We start from the raw sequence: 18,424 nt of genomic DNA, 5'->3' as shown, positions 1-18,424 counted from the left end.
AAGGAAAACCTAAAGGAAAATATGAACGTACATCTATTTTTAAGCAAGTAAAGAAAAGAAGAAAAACTTGAGTTTAAATTTCAAAGTGGTTCTTAATGCCATCCCCGTAAAGTTTCCTCAAAAGACACATTTTAAAAAGAAGACAGTGAAGTTTAAGAAATGCAATAATTTATCCACAATAATTCTATCATCATGAGTCAGTATCTCTGCAGTGTCAGAGTGCATGTTAATGCTTCATTTGCATAAAGTTCTCTGTTCCCCACCCATCCTTCCAAATACTAAACTGTACTGCGGGAAAATTAGGGGGAGAAGAGCAAAAACAATAGCCAACAAGGTCAGAACTGAAAGGAGACAGCAGAGAGGTTTGTGTAGAGACCAAAAGGTCCAATGGGAGGAAAGAGCATGTGTAATTGGGAAATCAGAGAAGAATTCACTGGGGGAGAGGGGAACATTTCTAGTATTTAGAAGGAGGGGTCGTATTTAGACATTAGACGTAAGAGAAGAGGAGCTCCTGGCAGGTGTGAAGGCACTAGAATTCTGTAGCATGGGTTGTGTACCCAAACCAATTCTTGCATCTTTACCAGGGGTTGATTAGCATGAAAGGCCAGAGTGACATTTCATCTTGTCCTGGAGAAGCATATATTCCCAGAGACTCAAGTTTGCTGACAATTTTAATATCTAGAAGTTATTCAAAATGAACAGAAGACTGAGTTACATCAGGCACTATAATAAGAAAAAAATTCCTTGAATGGTACATTTAAAATAGATAGTTCTCAATACTTCTCCAGTACAACTAAACTCACAAACAAAGAGATTTTAGGAAGAACACAAAAATGTCACAGCCTACACATTACACAGAAAACATGACTGTTATTGTCAGAAGAGATGAGTGAGACAGAGGACGAATTCAGCTCCAAGGTCAGATAACCTGTTAACTTGACTTCGTATAAAATTGTTCTCTAGGGGACTTGCTCCAATGACTTGAGTAGATTATTTTATAAGATAAATTTTAATCAAACAGCCATTGCTTTTTATCAAGATATATGATAATGAGACATGAGATCAATTTAGGATAGAATGTTTTGAGAAGGTTTTAGAAAAATTGTTTTTTCCTTGTAGGGACTTGGGCAGGAAATGATACAAGGTCAGATTTTAAATGAACCCATGCCTCACAAAAAGATTAACAGCGTGGACAGATTTATCTTTGTGGGTAAAGTCTTGTAAGGCATAAGAAAATGTAAGTTGCAAAATGAGGGAGAGAAACAGCATATTAATCAAGTGATCCGGCCAGACAGAAGTTATAGTGCCAGGATATAATGATTACAACTCTTTGTTTGCTTGTGTTCATATTCTAATAACAGTCATCTAATATTCTTTTTCAAATTTTTTTAATGTTTATTTTTGAGAGAGAGAGACAGAATGTGAGCAGGGGAGGTTCAGAGAGAGAGGGAGACACAGAATCAAAGCAGGCTCCAGGCTTTGAGCTGTCAGCACAGAGTCTGACATGGGGACTGAACTCACAAACCGCGAGATGATGACGTGAGTTGAAGTTGGATGCTTATACTGACTGAGCTATCCAGGTGCCCCAGACATCTAATATTCTTAACACAAAGCCATGTGAAAGACACTCCCAAATATACTTGTTATATGGGCAGGTCTCTTGAGGGTCATATTAAAAGTACCCCTATAAGAAACATAGGCTCAGTCTGACTGAATAGTGATTTCTACATTCTGGATAGGGTATCTGCACCAACAAGGTTTTTAGATTGTCCTATCAGGCCAGAAAATTTAAAACATCCATAGTGTTTCAAGGCAGGATAGGTACCTTAAAAAATTTTTTTTGGATGTTTATTTTATTATACTTTTTTTGAGAGAGAGACAGAGTATGAGTGGGGGAGGGGCAGAGAGAGAGGGAGACACAGAATCTGAAGCAGGCTCCAGGCTCTGAGCTGTCTGCACAGAGCCTGACTTGGGGCTCAAACTCATGGACCTTGACATCGTCACCTGAGCCGAAGTCGGATACTTAACCAACTGAGTCTCCAGGCACCCCTGGACATGTACCTTTTAGAGTGGATGTTCTTAATCAAGAGGACTCATTAACCAAGGCCTTCTTGTTTGTTAGAATGCATATGGTCCCATCCTTGGAGATTGATTCGGAAGGCCCCTAGTGAGGCCCAAAGAATGAATATACAGGAAATGATTCCCAAGTCACTCTAACACACACTCCTGGTTATGAATCAGAGCAAAAACAACAAAACAAAAAATACAAAACAAAAAAGTATTTTTGTGGAAGAGTCATCAGATTTAGAATTTGAGCTCAGTTCTGGTACTTATGAAACATGTCTTTCTTAGGGAAGTTCATATAATCTTTGAAGACAATTCCCTCAACTGTATAACTAGAGTAATAGTATCTCCCCTTTCTTGGTCATGGGACCAAAGGAGATGTAGTAGTTATATATTGCTGTAGAACAAGTCATTCCAAAACTTAGGGGCTTTAAGTAACAAACATTTATTATCTCACAGTTTTTGTTGGTCAGGAACCCAGGCCCACCTTAGCTGGGTACCTCTGGCTCAGGGTATCTCACAAGGCACCAAGGAAACTATTACCTATGACTGTGTTCTCACATGAAAGCTCAAATGGGGGAGGATCTACTTCCAAGCTCACTCACAGAACTAATGAAGCTATTACGAACCCTTTGGTCTTCACTGGCTGCCGGCTGGAAACATCAGTTTTGTGACTAGTGGGCTCCTCCACAGAACAACCTATAAGATGTGGACTGGTTCCCCTCAGAGTCAATCAATGATGAGGATGTGGAGAAAGGAGAACACTCTTATACTCTTGGTGAGAATGCAAACTGGTGCAACCACTGTGGAAAACAGGATGGAAGTTCCTCAGAAAGTTAAAAATAGAACTACCCTATAACCCAACAATTGCACTACTATGTATTTACCCAAAGGATACAAAAATACTGATTCGAAGGGGCACATGCACCCCAATGTTTACAGCAGCATTATCAACAATAGCCAAATTATGGAAACAGCCCAAATGTCAATTGACTGATGAATGGATAAAGAAGATACACACACACACACACACACACACACACACACACACACATATATATACATGTATATATGTATATATATATATGTGTGTGTGTGTGTGTGTGTGTGTATGTCACATTCTCTCTCTCTCTCTATATATATATATATGTATATATCTATATATATACATCACATGTACACACAATAGAATATTATTCCACCATTAAAAAGAATGAAATCTTTCATTTGCAACAACATAGATGGAACTAGAGTGTATTATGTTAAGTAAAATAGTTAGAGAAAGACAAACCATATGATTCTACTCATATATGGAATTTAAGAAACAAACAGATGAACATAGGAGAAGGGGAAAAAAAGAGAAGGTAGCAAACCCTAAGAGACTCTTAACTACACAGAACAAATTGAGGGTTAACGGAGGGAGATGGGTGGGGGATGGGCTAAATGGGTGGTGGGTATTAAGGCAGGCACTTGTGATGAGCACTGGGTATTACATGTAAGTGATGAATCACTAAGTTCTACACCTAAAATCAAATTTACCATATATGTTAAGTAACTAGAATTTAAATAAGAACTTGAAAATTAAATAAAAAGACTAGTCAGTCAGTGAGACAGTAAGAGAGCAGAGAAAGTAGTAATCTTTTTGTAACTAATATCACATCAAATATCTCATCACTTTTGCCATAGTCCATAAGAAGCAAATCTCTGGGTCCAGCTGACACTCAAGGGGAAGGGATTACACAAGGGCATAAATACCAGGAGGTGGAGATCACTAGAAACCATCTTAGATGCTGCCTACCACAAGAGATAACATAGGTGAGACTGTGAAGAATAAAAGACTTACATGCTGAAGCACATTGCAAATGGAAAAAAAAATGGCAGAATTTGAGTTATAAAAATCTACTTTGTGGATAACATTCTGTCTGAGGATTTGCTAAGAAGTGTCACCACCTCCTCTCTTGTCCTCAGATATGTCACACTATGGCTTCTTTTTCACCATCTTTTTTAGTCTGACACATCTGTGAACCTGTTAGTCAAGTAAGGAAGAAAAGGAGGGTGAGCAAATGAGAGCCCTCATGACCTACCAAGTAACACCCTGTGACAATTCACGCTTTCATTTATCACAGGAAGCAGTACTGTAATGGCTATAAAGAGTATGGGAGTGGAAAAACAACCAAAAAAAAAAATTTAGGAGCTTGATTAAATTTTTCCCAGATTGTTTTTCCCACAAAGCTGTTTATCAGCCTGACTTGGTGATATGCCCTAATGAAAATTTATGTGACCAGTGTTGCAGTTTTAAACCATGGCTCCAGCATTCTTGACACTTTTCCCATCTAGAACTGGCGTCTATGTCCCTTCCCCTTGGCTCTGGGTGGGGGAATGTGACTGCTTTGATGGATAGAGAGAGTCATTGTGTGACTTCTGAGGTTAAGAGAAACCATGCAGTTTCAATCTGGTCCTCTTAGGACACCCATTCTTGGAACCCAACTTATACCATGAGGAAGCTCAAACTAGCCCACATGAAGAGAATCCATGTAGGACCTCAAGACTCAATGAAGAGAGATGTTTGTCCAATCCCCAACTGCTCTGGCTCCTGACTGTTTCTGCTCCAGTCACCATCTGTCTGCATCCATCTGAGAGACCCCAAGTCCAGAACTGCCCGGACTCTCCCTTACTGAATTCCTGACCCTGAAACTATGGCAAATAATTAAAAAAAAAAGATTGTTGTTGATTTAACCCAAAGTTTTGAAGTGGTTACGTGACAAGAGATAACTGCAGTAGTCAGTGAGTAGTCCTATACTGACAATAAAGTCACAGATAACAAAAATGTTACACAGATAACATAAAACAGGGAGATATTACGTTCAAACATTTCTAAGACATTTAAGAGTGTTAGACCACAGATGTGTACCTCCAGAAAAGTCTTTGGTAAAGACTACTGTAATTTGGAAATTTTTAAAGGTGGATGGATATACTTAAAAGCAATCCTGTGTAAATAGGAAATTGATACAAATCAGAGAAACTAGAAATACAGCATTTTTATATCTATAATAATGTCTCAAATTGACAATTGATTAACAAATGTTGTCAGCAACTACCTTCTTCTCTTGTTAATGCCAGTTAGAAACCATTTGGCATTACACCAACATTGCAAATACTATCCATTCCCCTCAACATCTACCCTCCCATATATGCGTGTCACTGTTAGTCACCCCCCTTCATTTCCCAATCATGTAGATCATGATGCCTTTACATTCCTTTGTACTTCTCTACAATATTTACTTAAATCTTCCTTTCTTCTTTCTTATCTTTCAGCAAAACTAACGTTTCATCCACATTGTCAAGGCACCCATCTGCTCTTGCCTATTCCAATACTTTGATCCATCAAATGTGCTTTCTTGTATCTTTGGCGTCCTTTACCTTACAAACATCCTAGTCTTCATTATTTTAAAAATATTTATGACATATTATAAAATTTATAAATCTTGATTTTTAAAATGACCTTAAGTTGACATCTAATCACCTTCCCTCAGCCACTTCTCAAAGAAGTTGTCTATACTCAGTGTTCCCAATTTTCACTCACTCTTTAAGCCCCCTGTAATGTGACTTCAAATAGCCAACACCGTTGGCACTATTCCCTTAGAAGTTACCAGCGAGTGGGCTCTTCTCAGCACCATCTTCCAGTGACCTCACTGTAGTATTTGATGCAGTTGATACATCTTTCCTTCTTGAAATTCCTCTACTTTTGCCTTTCCAAAAAAGAAAAAAAAGTGCTTTCTGGCTCTCTGAATTCTCTATATATTCCTTCTCGTTTCTCTTCTTTACGCTATCATCTACTCTCCAAAACAGAACATTTCCCACTATCTTCTGTCTATACCACTATTTCTGGTGAACTAAATCGGGAAGCTCAAATCCCTAGCTCCAGCATAACTCCAACCTGAAACATACACAGGGATGTACTTCCAACTCACTTTCTTGATTCGTTCAGATGTCTGAATAGTAGCAGATACAGTCCTTCACGCAGTGAGGACTTCTCACAGAAGGAAATGCTTTACATGAAGGAGGTCGAAGTAACAAGAGCATCAGAAATCACATCAATGCACTAGAAACAAGGATACTTAATTCACCAAATTCAGGCTTGAGAACTCTGATTTTGATACTGCTATCATTAAGGAAACACAAATTGATACTCCCCCCACCTGAATGATCCCCAATATCTGCATGTCTTGTGCCTTCACTACCTTCACTGGATGCACAAGTATCACCTTGTAAGAGAGACCTTCCCAGAACACGGTATGTAAAGTAGCATCTCTCCTGCAACACTTATGAGACACATTATGCATTTATTTGCTTATTATTTATCTTCCTTCATAAGAATACAGGTTAAATGAAAACAGGGACTTTGTTTTTTGCACTGCTATCTCCCCAGAATGGGGAAGAGCACGTAGCCCATAGTAACCACACAACAAATATTTGTTGAAAATATTAATAACTTCATGAAAAAGTGAATGATTTAATGAAAATATTCTAATTTTCATTTATAGAAAGTTTGTAACACTATAATGCAAATGCCAGAATACTCATGGTAAACATACTTTTTCACCAAGTGAGCTAATTCAAATTTCTACAAAACAACCAGCTAATATTCAAATAAAAGTTTCTTTGCAAAATTAATCGGATTAACTATTCTATAGTGATCTGTTCTACTGTCCTTTGTTTCTCTTATGACAAATGACCCTACTGAAGTTTGCTACCAAAATTTCTATTACCTTATTAATTAGTACAGAACTTTTCTTTTTATGAATATCCAGAAAATATCTCCATGTATGAATCACTCAAGTGTTATTTCTCTGACATCTTCATTTTCACCAGATTTCTCTGTATCATTTTTCTTCCAATTGGTCTTTTTTTCCCAGAGAATCTTGACCTGACAGGATCTTGAGATATCATTCGTCCAGGAGTTTTCAACCTTTCTTTCAGCAGTGAGATATATTTCACACACAAAATCTTAATGACAGCAGAGACGAGAGTGGAGGGGCTCAAACCGTGCTTCCCTTGAGCTCCCACCTCACTTTCCCCTGAGACACTGAGGAGAATCATGTCTCCTTTGAACACCAAGGACAGTCTAAACTTTTCTAATTAAACCCAGATGTATTTTCTGTGTTGACTCTTCCATTTCTCTGACAGGAAACTCTTCCTGTCTTTGGTCTAAAAGCATTTAATGAGCAAATACAGTGTGCCACATATTATACAGGCAGTGTGAGGAACACGCAGAGGGAACACAGACAGGAAGCACTCCTAACTTCACCCACTAGCTAAACAGACCTGAACTGATCTATAGTTTCCCTGGAGGGAGTGATTCCCTGCCCCCGGCCCGGCCTTTCTCATCCTTCACTTCTTTGCTATTCACCCTTACACTGGCTTTCATGTCACTGCACTGATTCTCTCCTGGCTTAGCTCCCCACTTGTCACCCCCCATAAACCATGCACATCTGTAAGGCTTAAGCAGTGCTCACTGCATTTCCCCCTCCACCTTCTCATTATTCAAGAGCTAGTAGCATTTGGGACCCAACACTGATCCCTTGAGTTTCATCCTTCTCCTGATTCTGTTCTGTATGATGTGTGGACATCCCCACCTGGGGTCCCCTGCTGCCATATGAAGTCCAGTAACTTGAGCTGTCTTTTTCTTCCCCTCCACAGGGACTCCTTTTCAATGTCCCCATCTACACTTTGCTTCCCAAACTTGAAATTCTGAAGTTATTTTTGACTCCTTTCTCTTCTGTATCATTTATATCCAAGATATATCACAACAGTTTTGTAACGAAATCCTTCTTTTTTTTTACTTGTTTCATTATTTTTATTTTTTAAAATATTTTTTTAAAATTTACTTATTTAAATTCAAGTTAGTTGACATACAGTGTAGTATTGGTTTCAGGAGTAGAATCCGGTGATTCATCACTTACATAACACCCAGTACTCATACCAACAAGTGCCCTCCTTAATGCCCTTCACCCATTTAGCCCATTCCTCCTCCCCACCCCCCGCCAGCAACCCTCAGTTTGTTCTCTGTATTTTAGAGTCTCTTATGGCTTGTCTCCCTGTTTTTATCTTATTTTTCCTTCCCTTCCCCTATGTCCATCTGTTTCTGAAATTCCACAGATGAGTGAAATCATACGATACTTGTCCTTCTGTGACTTATTGTGCTTATTAGCATAATACACTGTAGTTCCATCCACATTGTTGCAAATGGCAAGATTTCATGCTTTTTGATGGCCGAGCAGTATTTCATTGTATATGTATACCACATCTTCTTTATCCAATCATTATTCGATGGACATTTGGGCTCTTTACATAATTTGGCTATTGTTGATAGAGCTGCTATAACCATTGGGGTGCATGTACCCCCTTGAATCAGCATTTTTGTATCCTTTGGATAAATACCTAGTAGTGTAATTGTTGAGTTGTAGGGTAGTTCTATTTTTAGTTTTTTGAGGAACCTCCATACTGTTACTAGACATGTCTTTGGAGGCAAGGACACAAAAACAAACTGAGCTATTGGGACCTCATCAAGATAAGAAGCTTCTGCACAGCAAAGGAAATAGTCAACAAAACTAAAAGGCAACCAATGGAATGGGAGAAGATATTTGCAAATGACATATCAGATAAAGGGTTTGTATCTGAAATCTATGAAGAACTTATCAAACTCAACACCCAAAAACAAATAATCCAATGAAGAAACAGGCAAAAGACATGAATAGACACTTCTCCAAAGAAGACATCCAGATGTCTAACAGACACATGAAAACATGCTCAGTATCACTTTTCCTCAGAAAAATCCAAATCCAAATCACAATGAGACACCATCTCACACCTGACAGAGTGGCTAAAATTAACAACACAGGAAACAACAGATGTTGATGAGGATGCGGAGAAAGAGGAACACTTTTGTGCTATTTGTGGGAATGCAACAATATCCTTCCGATGTGACTTTCTGGAAGCTGTTCAAATGTAGCCCATATGACAGTACTTTCGAGGTGAGCAGGGACTGTGTCTTACCACCGCCCATAGGCACAGTGCCTGGCACAGAACAGGTGCCTAATAATCCTTGCTGAAAGAAGAACTGAATGGGATAATAATATGTGATGCTTAGTGTAGCATAAAAAGTGCAAGCAAATTCCTTAGTAACAGGGCAGTGCGTTAGTACATTTGGGCACATTTATAAGATATTGCAGTATAATTAAAATAGTATTTTCAAATACATATTAATGGCTTGGAAACTGCACACTATTTAATGTGAAAATAAAGAGAAGTTGGATACAAAACTCATAAATTTATTATTAACCTAATAGTGAAAACCTAGAAAAGAAAATACAAAAATGCTTAATACTGCTTATCTTTGGATAGTGATTTTTATTTAATTTCATACTGTTTTTTAATTTTTCTAATTGCTTTAGTTTGTATAAACTTAACACTGTGAAAAAGATTGCAGCCACTGATAATGCCTATTGATAAGGCTTGGAAGAAACATGTACAAATTAAAAGAAGCATTTGTTCCAAGGTGGAGGTTTTATAATTTATCTCTTCCACTTTGTTTTTCTAAAATTGACTTTAAAAATTATTATTTAATATTTTCAATATCCTCAGCCCCAACCTGTATTGCTTAGTTCTCTACTTCTGTAAGTGTTTATACAGCTTGAGTTTAATCATCATATCATACTGTATTAATTTTCCTAAAATGTCGTTTTAACATTATTACTCTGGTTAAAAAAATTATATTATCTCCTTATTACTTCATAGATAAAATAGGATAAAAGTCCTCAATCTATCAAAGTTCAGTGTTGAACATCCAATTTCACTTTCCACCATACAGGACAGACTCCTACTGTCCCCACTGCACTTTTATACAATTACCTGATGTCCCCTGTCTCCCTTATTCCACTTCAAATCTTATCCTCTATTCAATGCTTGACAAAAATTTTCTTAGCAATTTTCTCTTTAAACACCCACAGCCCTTATGCATAATCCTGTAATTCCATGCATTTTTTTTGTAATTAAGAAAGGTGAGATCTGTAAGACATTGGTGAAATCAGTTAGTTCAACTTCTCCCTTTACAGATGCAGAAACAATACTCCAATTAGAAAAGGTGACTTATTCAGGGATGGAAAACAACAATTAGGATTAGCACCCAATATTTAACATTTCGAGTTCAGTATCTTAACTAGTAGTACAGGATCTGCCCCTGTTACTGGGTCTCCCTTCGGCTGACCAGCTGCTGAGCAATTGTTCATGACTTTATTCTTAAAAATATGTCTTGCCTGCCCACCTTGATTGTCATCAATTTCCCCAGGGCAGACACCATGGTGTACAATTCCTTTACATCTCCATTGTGTCTAGTGCTGCAAAGTGAGTGCTGAAGAAGTATGCCAGAAGTGACCTCAAGCAAATCCAATAATGGTGCTGATGATACAATCTGTGATCCCAACAGTCCATCTTAACAGTGTGGCTCCTACATCTCTTCGGATGGGAACAGCCATCAAAAGTAATGGCCACCAGTTTTCTCTTACTTTCTATATGGCTGTTCTAGCCAGTCCAGAAGTCACAGGGTTATTGTTCTAGCTAAGATCCTGGAAACAGAGCCAGGATGGGGAAACAAGGACTGGAACTGAATCTAAAGACTTCATTTCTACAGTTAGTCCCCTGTCAAACACAGAGGCTTAAGGAAGATTTTGACTCAAAAGCCAGGCTGGTAAATCATTTTTAAAGTTTCAAGTGGCTCTTTTTACACACACACACACACACACACACACACACACACACACGCACGCACTTTTAAATTCTGAATGGCATATATATGAGGAAGAGGAACATTTTAGCAACTGTACCAATCAATTAATGCACAACAGGTTAACAAACAACTGGTGGAAGAAATTTCATTGCAAGCCAGAAGACCTAGAAAATGGGGAAAGGTGACCTCCTCAGGGTTATCAACATTCAAAGGCAGGGAGATCAAGCGCAGGTCTCCACAACAAACTCATGCCAGCTTCTGTCATGGCTGCTGTACATTGGGCCACAAGCCACACAAACCCAGAGGCGTCTGTCAAATGTCCCAGGCAGCTGTGCAAGCATTCCCTGCCATTTGTTCAGCTGCTGTGAAGTGAGTGAGCCGCATATTCCCAGGGTTCCACCAAGTGGATTTCTTTTTCAATTCAGAACAATGTGATTAGAATACAAATTTTTTTTTATTAGTTCTGATTTTGTCACTCTGAATATAGATTTACCAGGATGAATACATCTACTGTTTATTTTTGCAGCTAATGGAGGTGAATAGAATACATCATGCTGCACTAAAAAGTAGGTAATGCTGAGGAAATGAATATAAATCACTCTTTTCACCTAACAGCAGAGTTACTGCTTAGAGAAGTAGGTGCCCATTCACCTGGCAATTCAAAATGTCTTGAATACAATTTGTCTAACCTCCATCACTTCCCTTCTTTCTTGCATATGAGCATCACAATTTCAAGGAAAATGATTTAATGGTGAAATCTCAGATTGTAGCATAGCCAGCTCACCTAATATATATCAATATAGTTATTATGTTGCAGAAATAAACTCAATGGACTTGTTAAAAATGTGAACTGCTCCTTTCCACTGAAGGAGGGAAAGAGAAAAACAAGAAAAATAAAACCTTCAGAAGAGAAATATAAGGGCTTTACTGGCTGATCTTTGTTGCCTTTCATATTTGTTATAAAGACTCAGTGTGTGGGAGTTAATTATATTAGTTATCTTGGGTAACAAGCTATTAATTTTGTTCTTCAAAGTTATCAACCACCTTTCTATACACAGTTCACAGGCGAATGAATGGACTTAATCCCTGTATTAAAATACAAAACAAACCAAATAATCCCATGTTTCATGACTTCTCAAAGTTGATTATCTCTTTGGCCATGCTTTACCAGAGGCCAGATATACAACTGCCACTTTAGAAAAGAGTCTCCGGCAATTTATATGAGAAGCCTGTGAAAGTGGATTTAATCGCCCTTTAACAGTAATTCTGATTCAGACCAGACATAAAAGATCACCAAAGAAAAGCATTTTTTCCCAGTGATTCAACCATACTGGGTGAGCAAAATTTCTTCTTCCAATGACTGCACAACTCCCAAGAGAGTCTTCTTGTTTCATGGGACATAGAGCTAACTTTTGCAAATTTAAACAATTTGGTAGAGGAACTAAGTATTTAAGATGGTAACATTTACTGTCACAAGAAGTTTATAGATTCTTTTCTTTTTGGTCGTATCTGATTCTTCTGAGTAAAACATAGTATTATTTAATTCTAAAGCAGCAATTGTATATAGATAATGATCTTTATCTCCTAATTACCAAAGGGACGTTTCACTTGTTAAAAACATTACATATGTAAAAAAAAACTGGAGTAAATGAAGAAATTATTAGCATCAATCATGATGTTTATCTGCATTTAAAGGGTCTCTGTGCTCTAACAAAAGCAAATCGTTTATAGTACCAATATTCCTATGGGAAATCTGCAATGATTTATTTCTTTGACTTATTAAAAGCCTAGTCATAGCTCAAAGGTCTCTGAATACCCATAAAATTAGGAAATTATTGCCATAAAATTAAAAGAAATAGCAAAATCTGCAAACAGGAAGCAATCCAACAAGATAGTACCTATTAGAAATCACTGCATTATAAAAATAATATATAAAAATGAAAACTTTGACTAAGCTATAGCAATAAACAATGCTCTTATGAAACTCATTGTTTGGTTCTATTGCTATAGCATACATCTCATCTATATAACCATTTCCTTTTCTTTCAAATTCATCCTGAAATAATGTATACACGAAGATATTTCTATGTGATTCTCTTTTGAAGTTAACAAGGTTATATAAACATTACTCAATAATTATCAGACAGTGAACAGTTAGGTTGAATGTAAAGTTTAGGAAATTAATCTCAGAATATAATTAAGTGGTATTATTGTTATAGTTGAGCTTCAAATAAATTAAAGGCTAAATATTTGAAGATATGTTTTAGCATAAAAATCTATATGATCAAGCCATAACCCATTAATATTCCCTCTCCTACTATTTTTCTCAATGATAAAAAATAAACAAATTTATTATATTTTTAAGAAAATAGTTCTGGAAAATTCTTTAAAATACTTGAATGAAAACAAAAGCTTAAGTAGAAAATAGGAAAAGAAAATATTTATAAAAACTGTACCTTTATGCAAAGGACCACAAAATATTAATAAATAAATACAATTTATTCTTAGATGGGAAAGCTCCATTTTATATATTTTTGTCCTAATCTACAGTCTCAGTACAGCCTAGGTCAACTCAGTAAGAGATATTCTTAGGGACAGAGAGAATGAAGTGTTTCGTGACTTTAGGTGAAAGGATCAAAGTTTAAGAATAGTCAATAAATTTATGAAAATTAAATGTTATTGAATTAAGGACTTTGAATTCTAATAATTATTTTTAACTAAGAGGATCACTATGCACGGATGTATCTGGCAGCACCAAGCTACTAATACGGGACTGATTAAGCAAATAATGTCTCATCCACACAATGAAACAGTCCTTTCTCATTAAGAATGATAAATTTCTAGATTCATTTTTCAATGAAAGGTGTTAATTACATATTGTTAAGTGAAAAAATAAAGTTACAAAAAGTATATAAAATATGATTCAATTTTTCTTAATGTGTAGAAATGGAGGTTACATATAAAAACACTGCATGTAGTTTTCTCTGCTTAATAGGACAAAGGGTGATTTTTCATCTTTTATACTTTCTGGTATTGGAAATTTTCTGTACAAAGATGCATTATTTTTATAATAATAAGACATTACTTAAACATTCTGTGTGGGAATTTATGGATAAAAAATAATTAAGTAAAACTTAAAGTGAAGTGGATACAGAGAGCTTCTGGGAGAAGAAATCAATATGGCAACACCTAGAAGGTTTCTATATTAGAGATTCTGATATTTGTCCATCTGCTATAATTTACAGGATCACCTGGGATATGGGATACAGCATGGAGGAATCACTTGTGCTTTGATTTCCAAGTTTCCATTGTCCATTGTTTCTATTCATTTTACTGCTGATGTCAAGGTGAACACAGTAGTGATGGAGTCTCAGTTCATATCACTGCACCTTCCTGGGTCCTTATACTTAATATAAAAGCTGGATTTAATGCTGCATTTGCATAACTAAATGAATAAGTACATCTCTTGGTATGGTCCATACTGAAATTTGCCCCAGTGAGTTCATACAGGAGTTTTATTAAAGAAGGGAAAAGTATGATAATGTGATTGACTGCTACAATGCACATAGCTTGCATCCTTCTAGCAGAGCCCTTAATTTGCCTAGTTCTGATTCCATGTTTTAAATAACAGGTTTATATGAATATTAGCTAATGTGGAAGTTCTACTGAATAAAAATATTCAGTATAAAATGATTCAATAAAAATAATAATTTATGGGGTATTAGTTATGTGCCAGGCATAGCTCTAAAAGCATTTTATGTGTATAAATCCATTATTCCCCAAAACAACCTATGAGGTGAGTGCTATTATTAGCCTTCATTTCTCCCAAGGAAAACTAAGGCTCAGATAACTACATCCCTTGCCCAAGATGATAAACCCAGAGCAGGTGATAAACTCAGATCATCTGGCACCAGAACACATTTTATTTTCTCTTTATGTAGATTTTTAAAAATCAAAATGGTTTGCATTTGAGAACAGTTTTAGGTTTATAGGAAAGTTGTGAAAAATGGTAGAGAATTCCTGTATACCCCTCACCACTCTCCTATACTGTTACAAACCTTAAATTAAATGGTGCATTTTTCACAACTAAATGTATGCTGATGTTTACTAAACTGCACACTTTACCTGGATTTCACTAGTTTTCCCTACGGTTCTTTCTCTGTTCCAGGATTCCATTCAGGATACCACCTGACATTGAGTTGTCATGTCTCCCTAGCCTCCTCTGGCTATGACAATTTCTTAGACTTTGTTTTTGATGACCTTGACAGTGTTGAGGAATACCAGTCAGGAATTTTGTAGAATGTCCCTCAATTTGGGTTTGTGTGATGTGTTTTTCGTGATTAGACTGGGGTTACTGTTTTGAGAGGAAGGCCACAGAGCTGAAGTGGCATTCTCAGCACATTATATCAAAGGTATGTGCTACCAGCATGACTAATCTTTGATGATGCTAGCCTTAAAGATCTGGCTAAGGTAATTTGCCAGTTCTCCATTTTAAAGTTACTCCCCTTTTTCCATGCTTCATTTGACAGAAAAAAAGTTACCAATCAAAGCCCACATTTAAGTGGGTAGGGATGGGGTGGAGTTAAGCTCCATCTATACAAACTGGGGGGGGGGGGCATCTATATAAATTGCTGAAGTTCTTCTGCTAGAGCCCTCAATTTTAACCAACTATTCTATGTTGCTGCTGACTTCCTATTGTTTCCTACCATTCTGGCATATTATTCATGTGCAGTAGTTTAAAAACACAACACTTACCTAATTTCCTGCTTTTTCAAAGCAAATATATATTAGAATTAAATGTGACAACCAATAAACTTGTTTAAAATTATTTTCCACTATCACTGTATAATTTGTCATGAAGGGATGAATTAGAAACCATTTTTTCTTAGAAGCACTCTGTAAAGAACTTACCAGAAATATTCGTTCAAGTTGATCCTGAATGTCTTTCATTCCTGGAAAAGCAGCAACTCCTTGGATCATTTCAACAAAGATGCAGCCAACACCCCTAAAGAGAGAAGAAAGCATTGTACAAAAACTCCAACGTATTCTGGAAAATTAAATCTGGGATTAGAACATCTACTCCAGGAGAAACAATGAATAAATAACATTCTTTTTTTTTTTAATATAATTTATTGTCAAGTTGGCTACCATGCAGCGTATACAGTGTACTCTTGGTTTTGGGGGTAGATTCCGTGATTCATTGCCTACATACAACTCGCAGCGCTCATCCCAACAAGTGCCCTCCTCAGCGCCCATCACCCATTTTCCCGTCTCCCCTGCCCCCCATCAACCCTCAGTTTGTTCTCTGTATTTAAGAGTCTCTTATGGTTTGCCTCCCTCTCTCTCTGTTTGTAACTATTTTTTCCCCTTCCCTTCCCTCATGGTCTTCTGTTAAGTTTCTCAAGTTCCACATGCGAATGAAAACATATATCTGTCTTTCTCTGACTGACTTATTTCACATTGCTAACGATGGCAGGATTTCATACTTTCTCATTTCAACAAAAACCAAATTATGGAAAGAGCCTAAATGTCCATCAACTGATGAATGGATAAAGATGTGGTTTATATATATAGTGGAGTAACATTCTTTAATGAGTACCAAGGGCTGCGCCACATCCATCTAAATCCTACATGTTTCCTTTCCCTCCATGTCTATTGCCCTGAAAGGTCTCAAATCTCTAAACAGATGCAACTACCCTGGGCTCAGACAATCATGGCAACCAGTAAAATATAATGCTTGGTGGCTCCACCTTATTTACAGGAAACCATCAAGAAACTCCTTAGCCTAATATAGAAAGCTGCCAGTCTTTTTCGAATATCCTTTTCCAACCCCATTTCATGAATTCATAATATATTGTCCTCTCTAGCTGTCTAAGGGTTCTCAAACCTCTTTTTGCATCAAAATTATCTGGGGGGAACTTTTAAAAACTGCATATGATCGAAACACAAACAGCAGAGATCCTGTTTCAATCAGTCTAGGTTGGATCCCAGGTGTTGACTCAGGCTGCTTGGGTGATTCAGGGTAGCTACCGTGAGTTTCCCTGAGCTGGACTGATCGGCCCATGGGCCAAGAATAAACCTATACAGTTTGACCCAAACTGCTTCACTACCCACAACTGCTTCCTTCATTTATTTGTTCTTAACATATAAATCTAATTCAGTGTAACTCTAATAAAGACACCAGGGTTTGGTCACAAAGCTTACAATTAAAGCTGTCATAAAATGCAATGTGTTCAAACTCTCATACAGGAATAATTACCAGGTAAGAAAATATATGAAACATCCACCCATGTTCATATATCCTTTAATTCTTTTCAACTCAAAATTTCCAAATTTATGCTGCAGATGTGTGATTTCTCCACCACAAATCAAAATAAGATTTTAAGCAGAATTGAAGATTCTTTGTAACTATGATTATGGAGGGACAACTTTTTTTTAAGTTTATTTATTTCAAGAGAGTGTGTGAGAACATGGGTTGGGGAGGGTAGAGAGGGAGAGGGAGAGAGAGAATCCCAAGCAAGCTCCATCCATGCCGTTAGCGCAGAACCTGGTACAGGGCTCCATCTCATGAACTGTGAGATCATGACCTGAGTCAAAATCAAGAGTTGGATGCTTAACTGACTGAGCCACCCAGGTGCTCCTGGAGGGACAACTTTTTAAGGTTGGAGGTCAAATAATTTGGGAGTTCTTAGTTTGAAAAAGAATACAACATTATGAATAAAAAAGTAAGTACAAAAGCAAACTCCAAATGAGAAAATAAATCAAAAGAAATCACAAATTTTTAAAAGCTAACAAATATGACAATGTCAAATTCAGAAAAGTAACGTATTTATGAACTGACATGTGTCTCTAATAAATTTCTTTCTCCAATTCTAGCTGCATAATCTTTGATTACGTCTTTTAGGGCAATTCGATAATATCATTTTCTATAAATGGTGACCAAACCCTTGTGTCTTTAACTTATCTCAGATCCCCTGGAAGTTACGGACAAGGGACCTACTTCTCTATAATGGCTGCAGTTATCACAGTTGTATACAATGTACTGAAGTAAAGAATTAATACATTTGCAGAAATCTCTTCTCTATTATAGCACATAATTTCTATCTGAATTAAACAGACAGTAAATAGAGTTAAAATGACTAAAAACAAATAAATGTTTTTTCATATATCATAAAAGTAATTCCATTTAAATAGTAAAGAATTAATTATAAAATCAGTGTTCTACACAGATTGGGCTTAACACAAGTTGTTTTCACTTAAGATTTGAGACACAACATCCATATTGAGAATTGTTTTATTAGTATGTTAAAATGCAATGATATTCTTATAAATATTGGGGCTTCAACATCTGGTTAGGTCTCAGATTTCAATTTAGTGGTTTTCCAAATGTTTATGCCAATAATTCTTTTCTAAGACTATTGACCTACATTTCTACTGTCTTCTTATTCACATTTACATAAAGTATCTTGGTTCTTAAATAGCTACCAGCACTTTCCTTTTTTTTTTTTTTAACACTCAGAATATACTCTCTATTCACTACTATTTGGCTTTAGTCTTTCCCAGCATAAGCTGCAA

General features: G+C 36.7%; 1 protein-coding gene across 9 annotated transcripts in view; it reads right to left on the bottom strand.

The window, feature by feature from the left end:
* CDK14 (cyclin dependent kinase 14) overlaps window positions 1–18,424 on the bottom strand; it is a 674,504-nt gene that overhangs the window by 269,927 nt on the left and 386,153 nt on the right. For all 9 annotated transcript variants that reach the window (XM_045053225.1, XM_045053222.1, XM_045053223.1 and 6 more), the window contains one exon: window positions 15,761–15,854. In XM_045053225.1, coding sequence (XP_044909160.1) covers window positions 15,761–15,854 — 94 coding nt within the window. The remainder of the gene's footprint in view (window positions 1–15,760; window positions 15,855–18,424) is intronic.

This window comes from Felis catus, chromosome A2 (genome assembly GCF_018350175.1).
Source record: "Felis catus isolate Fca126 chromosome A2, F.catus_Fca126_mat1.0, whole genome shotgun sequence".
In the NCBI taxonomy this organism is placed as follows: domain Eukaryota; kingdom Metazoa; phylum Chordata; class Mammalia; order Carnivora; family Felidae; genus Felis; species Felis catus.
Note: the sequence above shows the minus strand (reverse complement) of the source record. Positions and strands in the feature narration are given on the sequence as shown.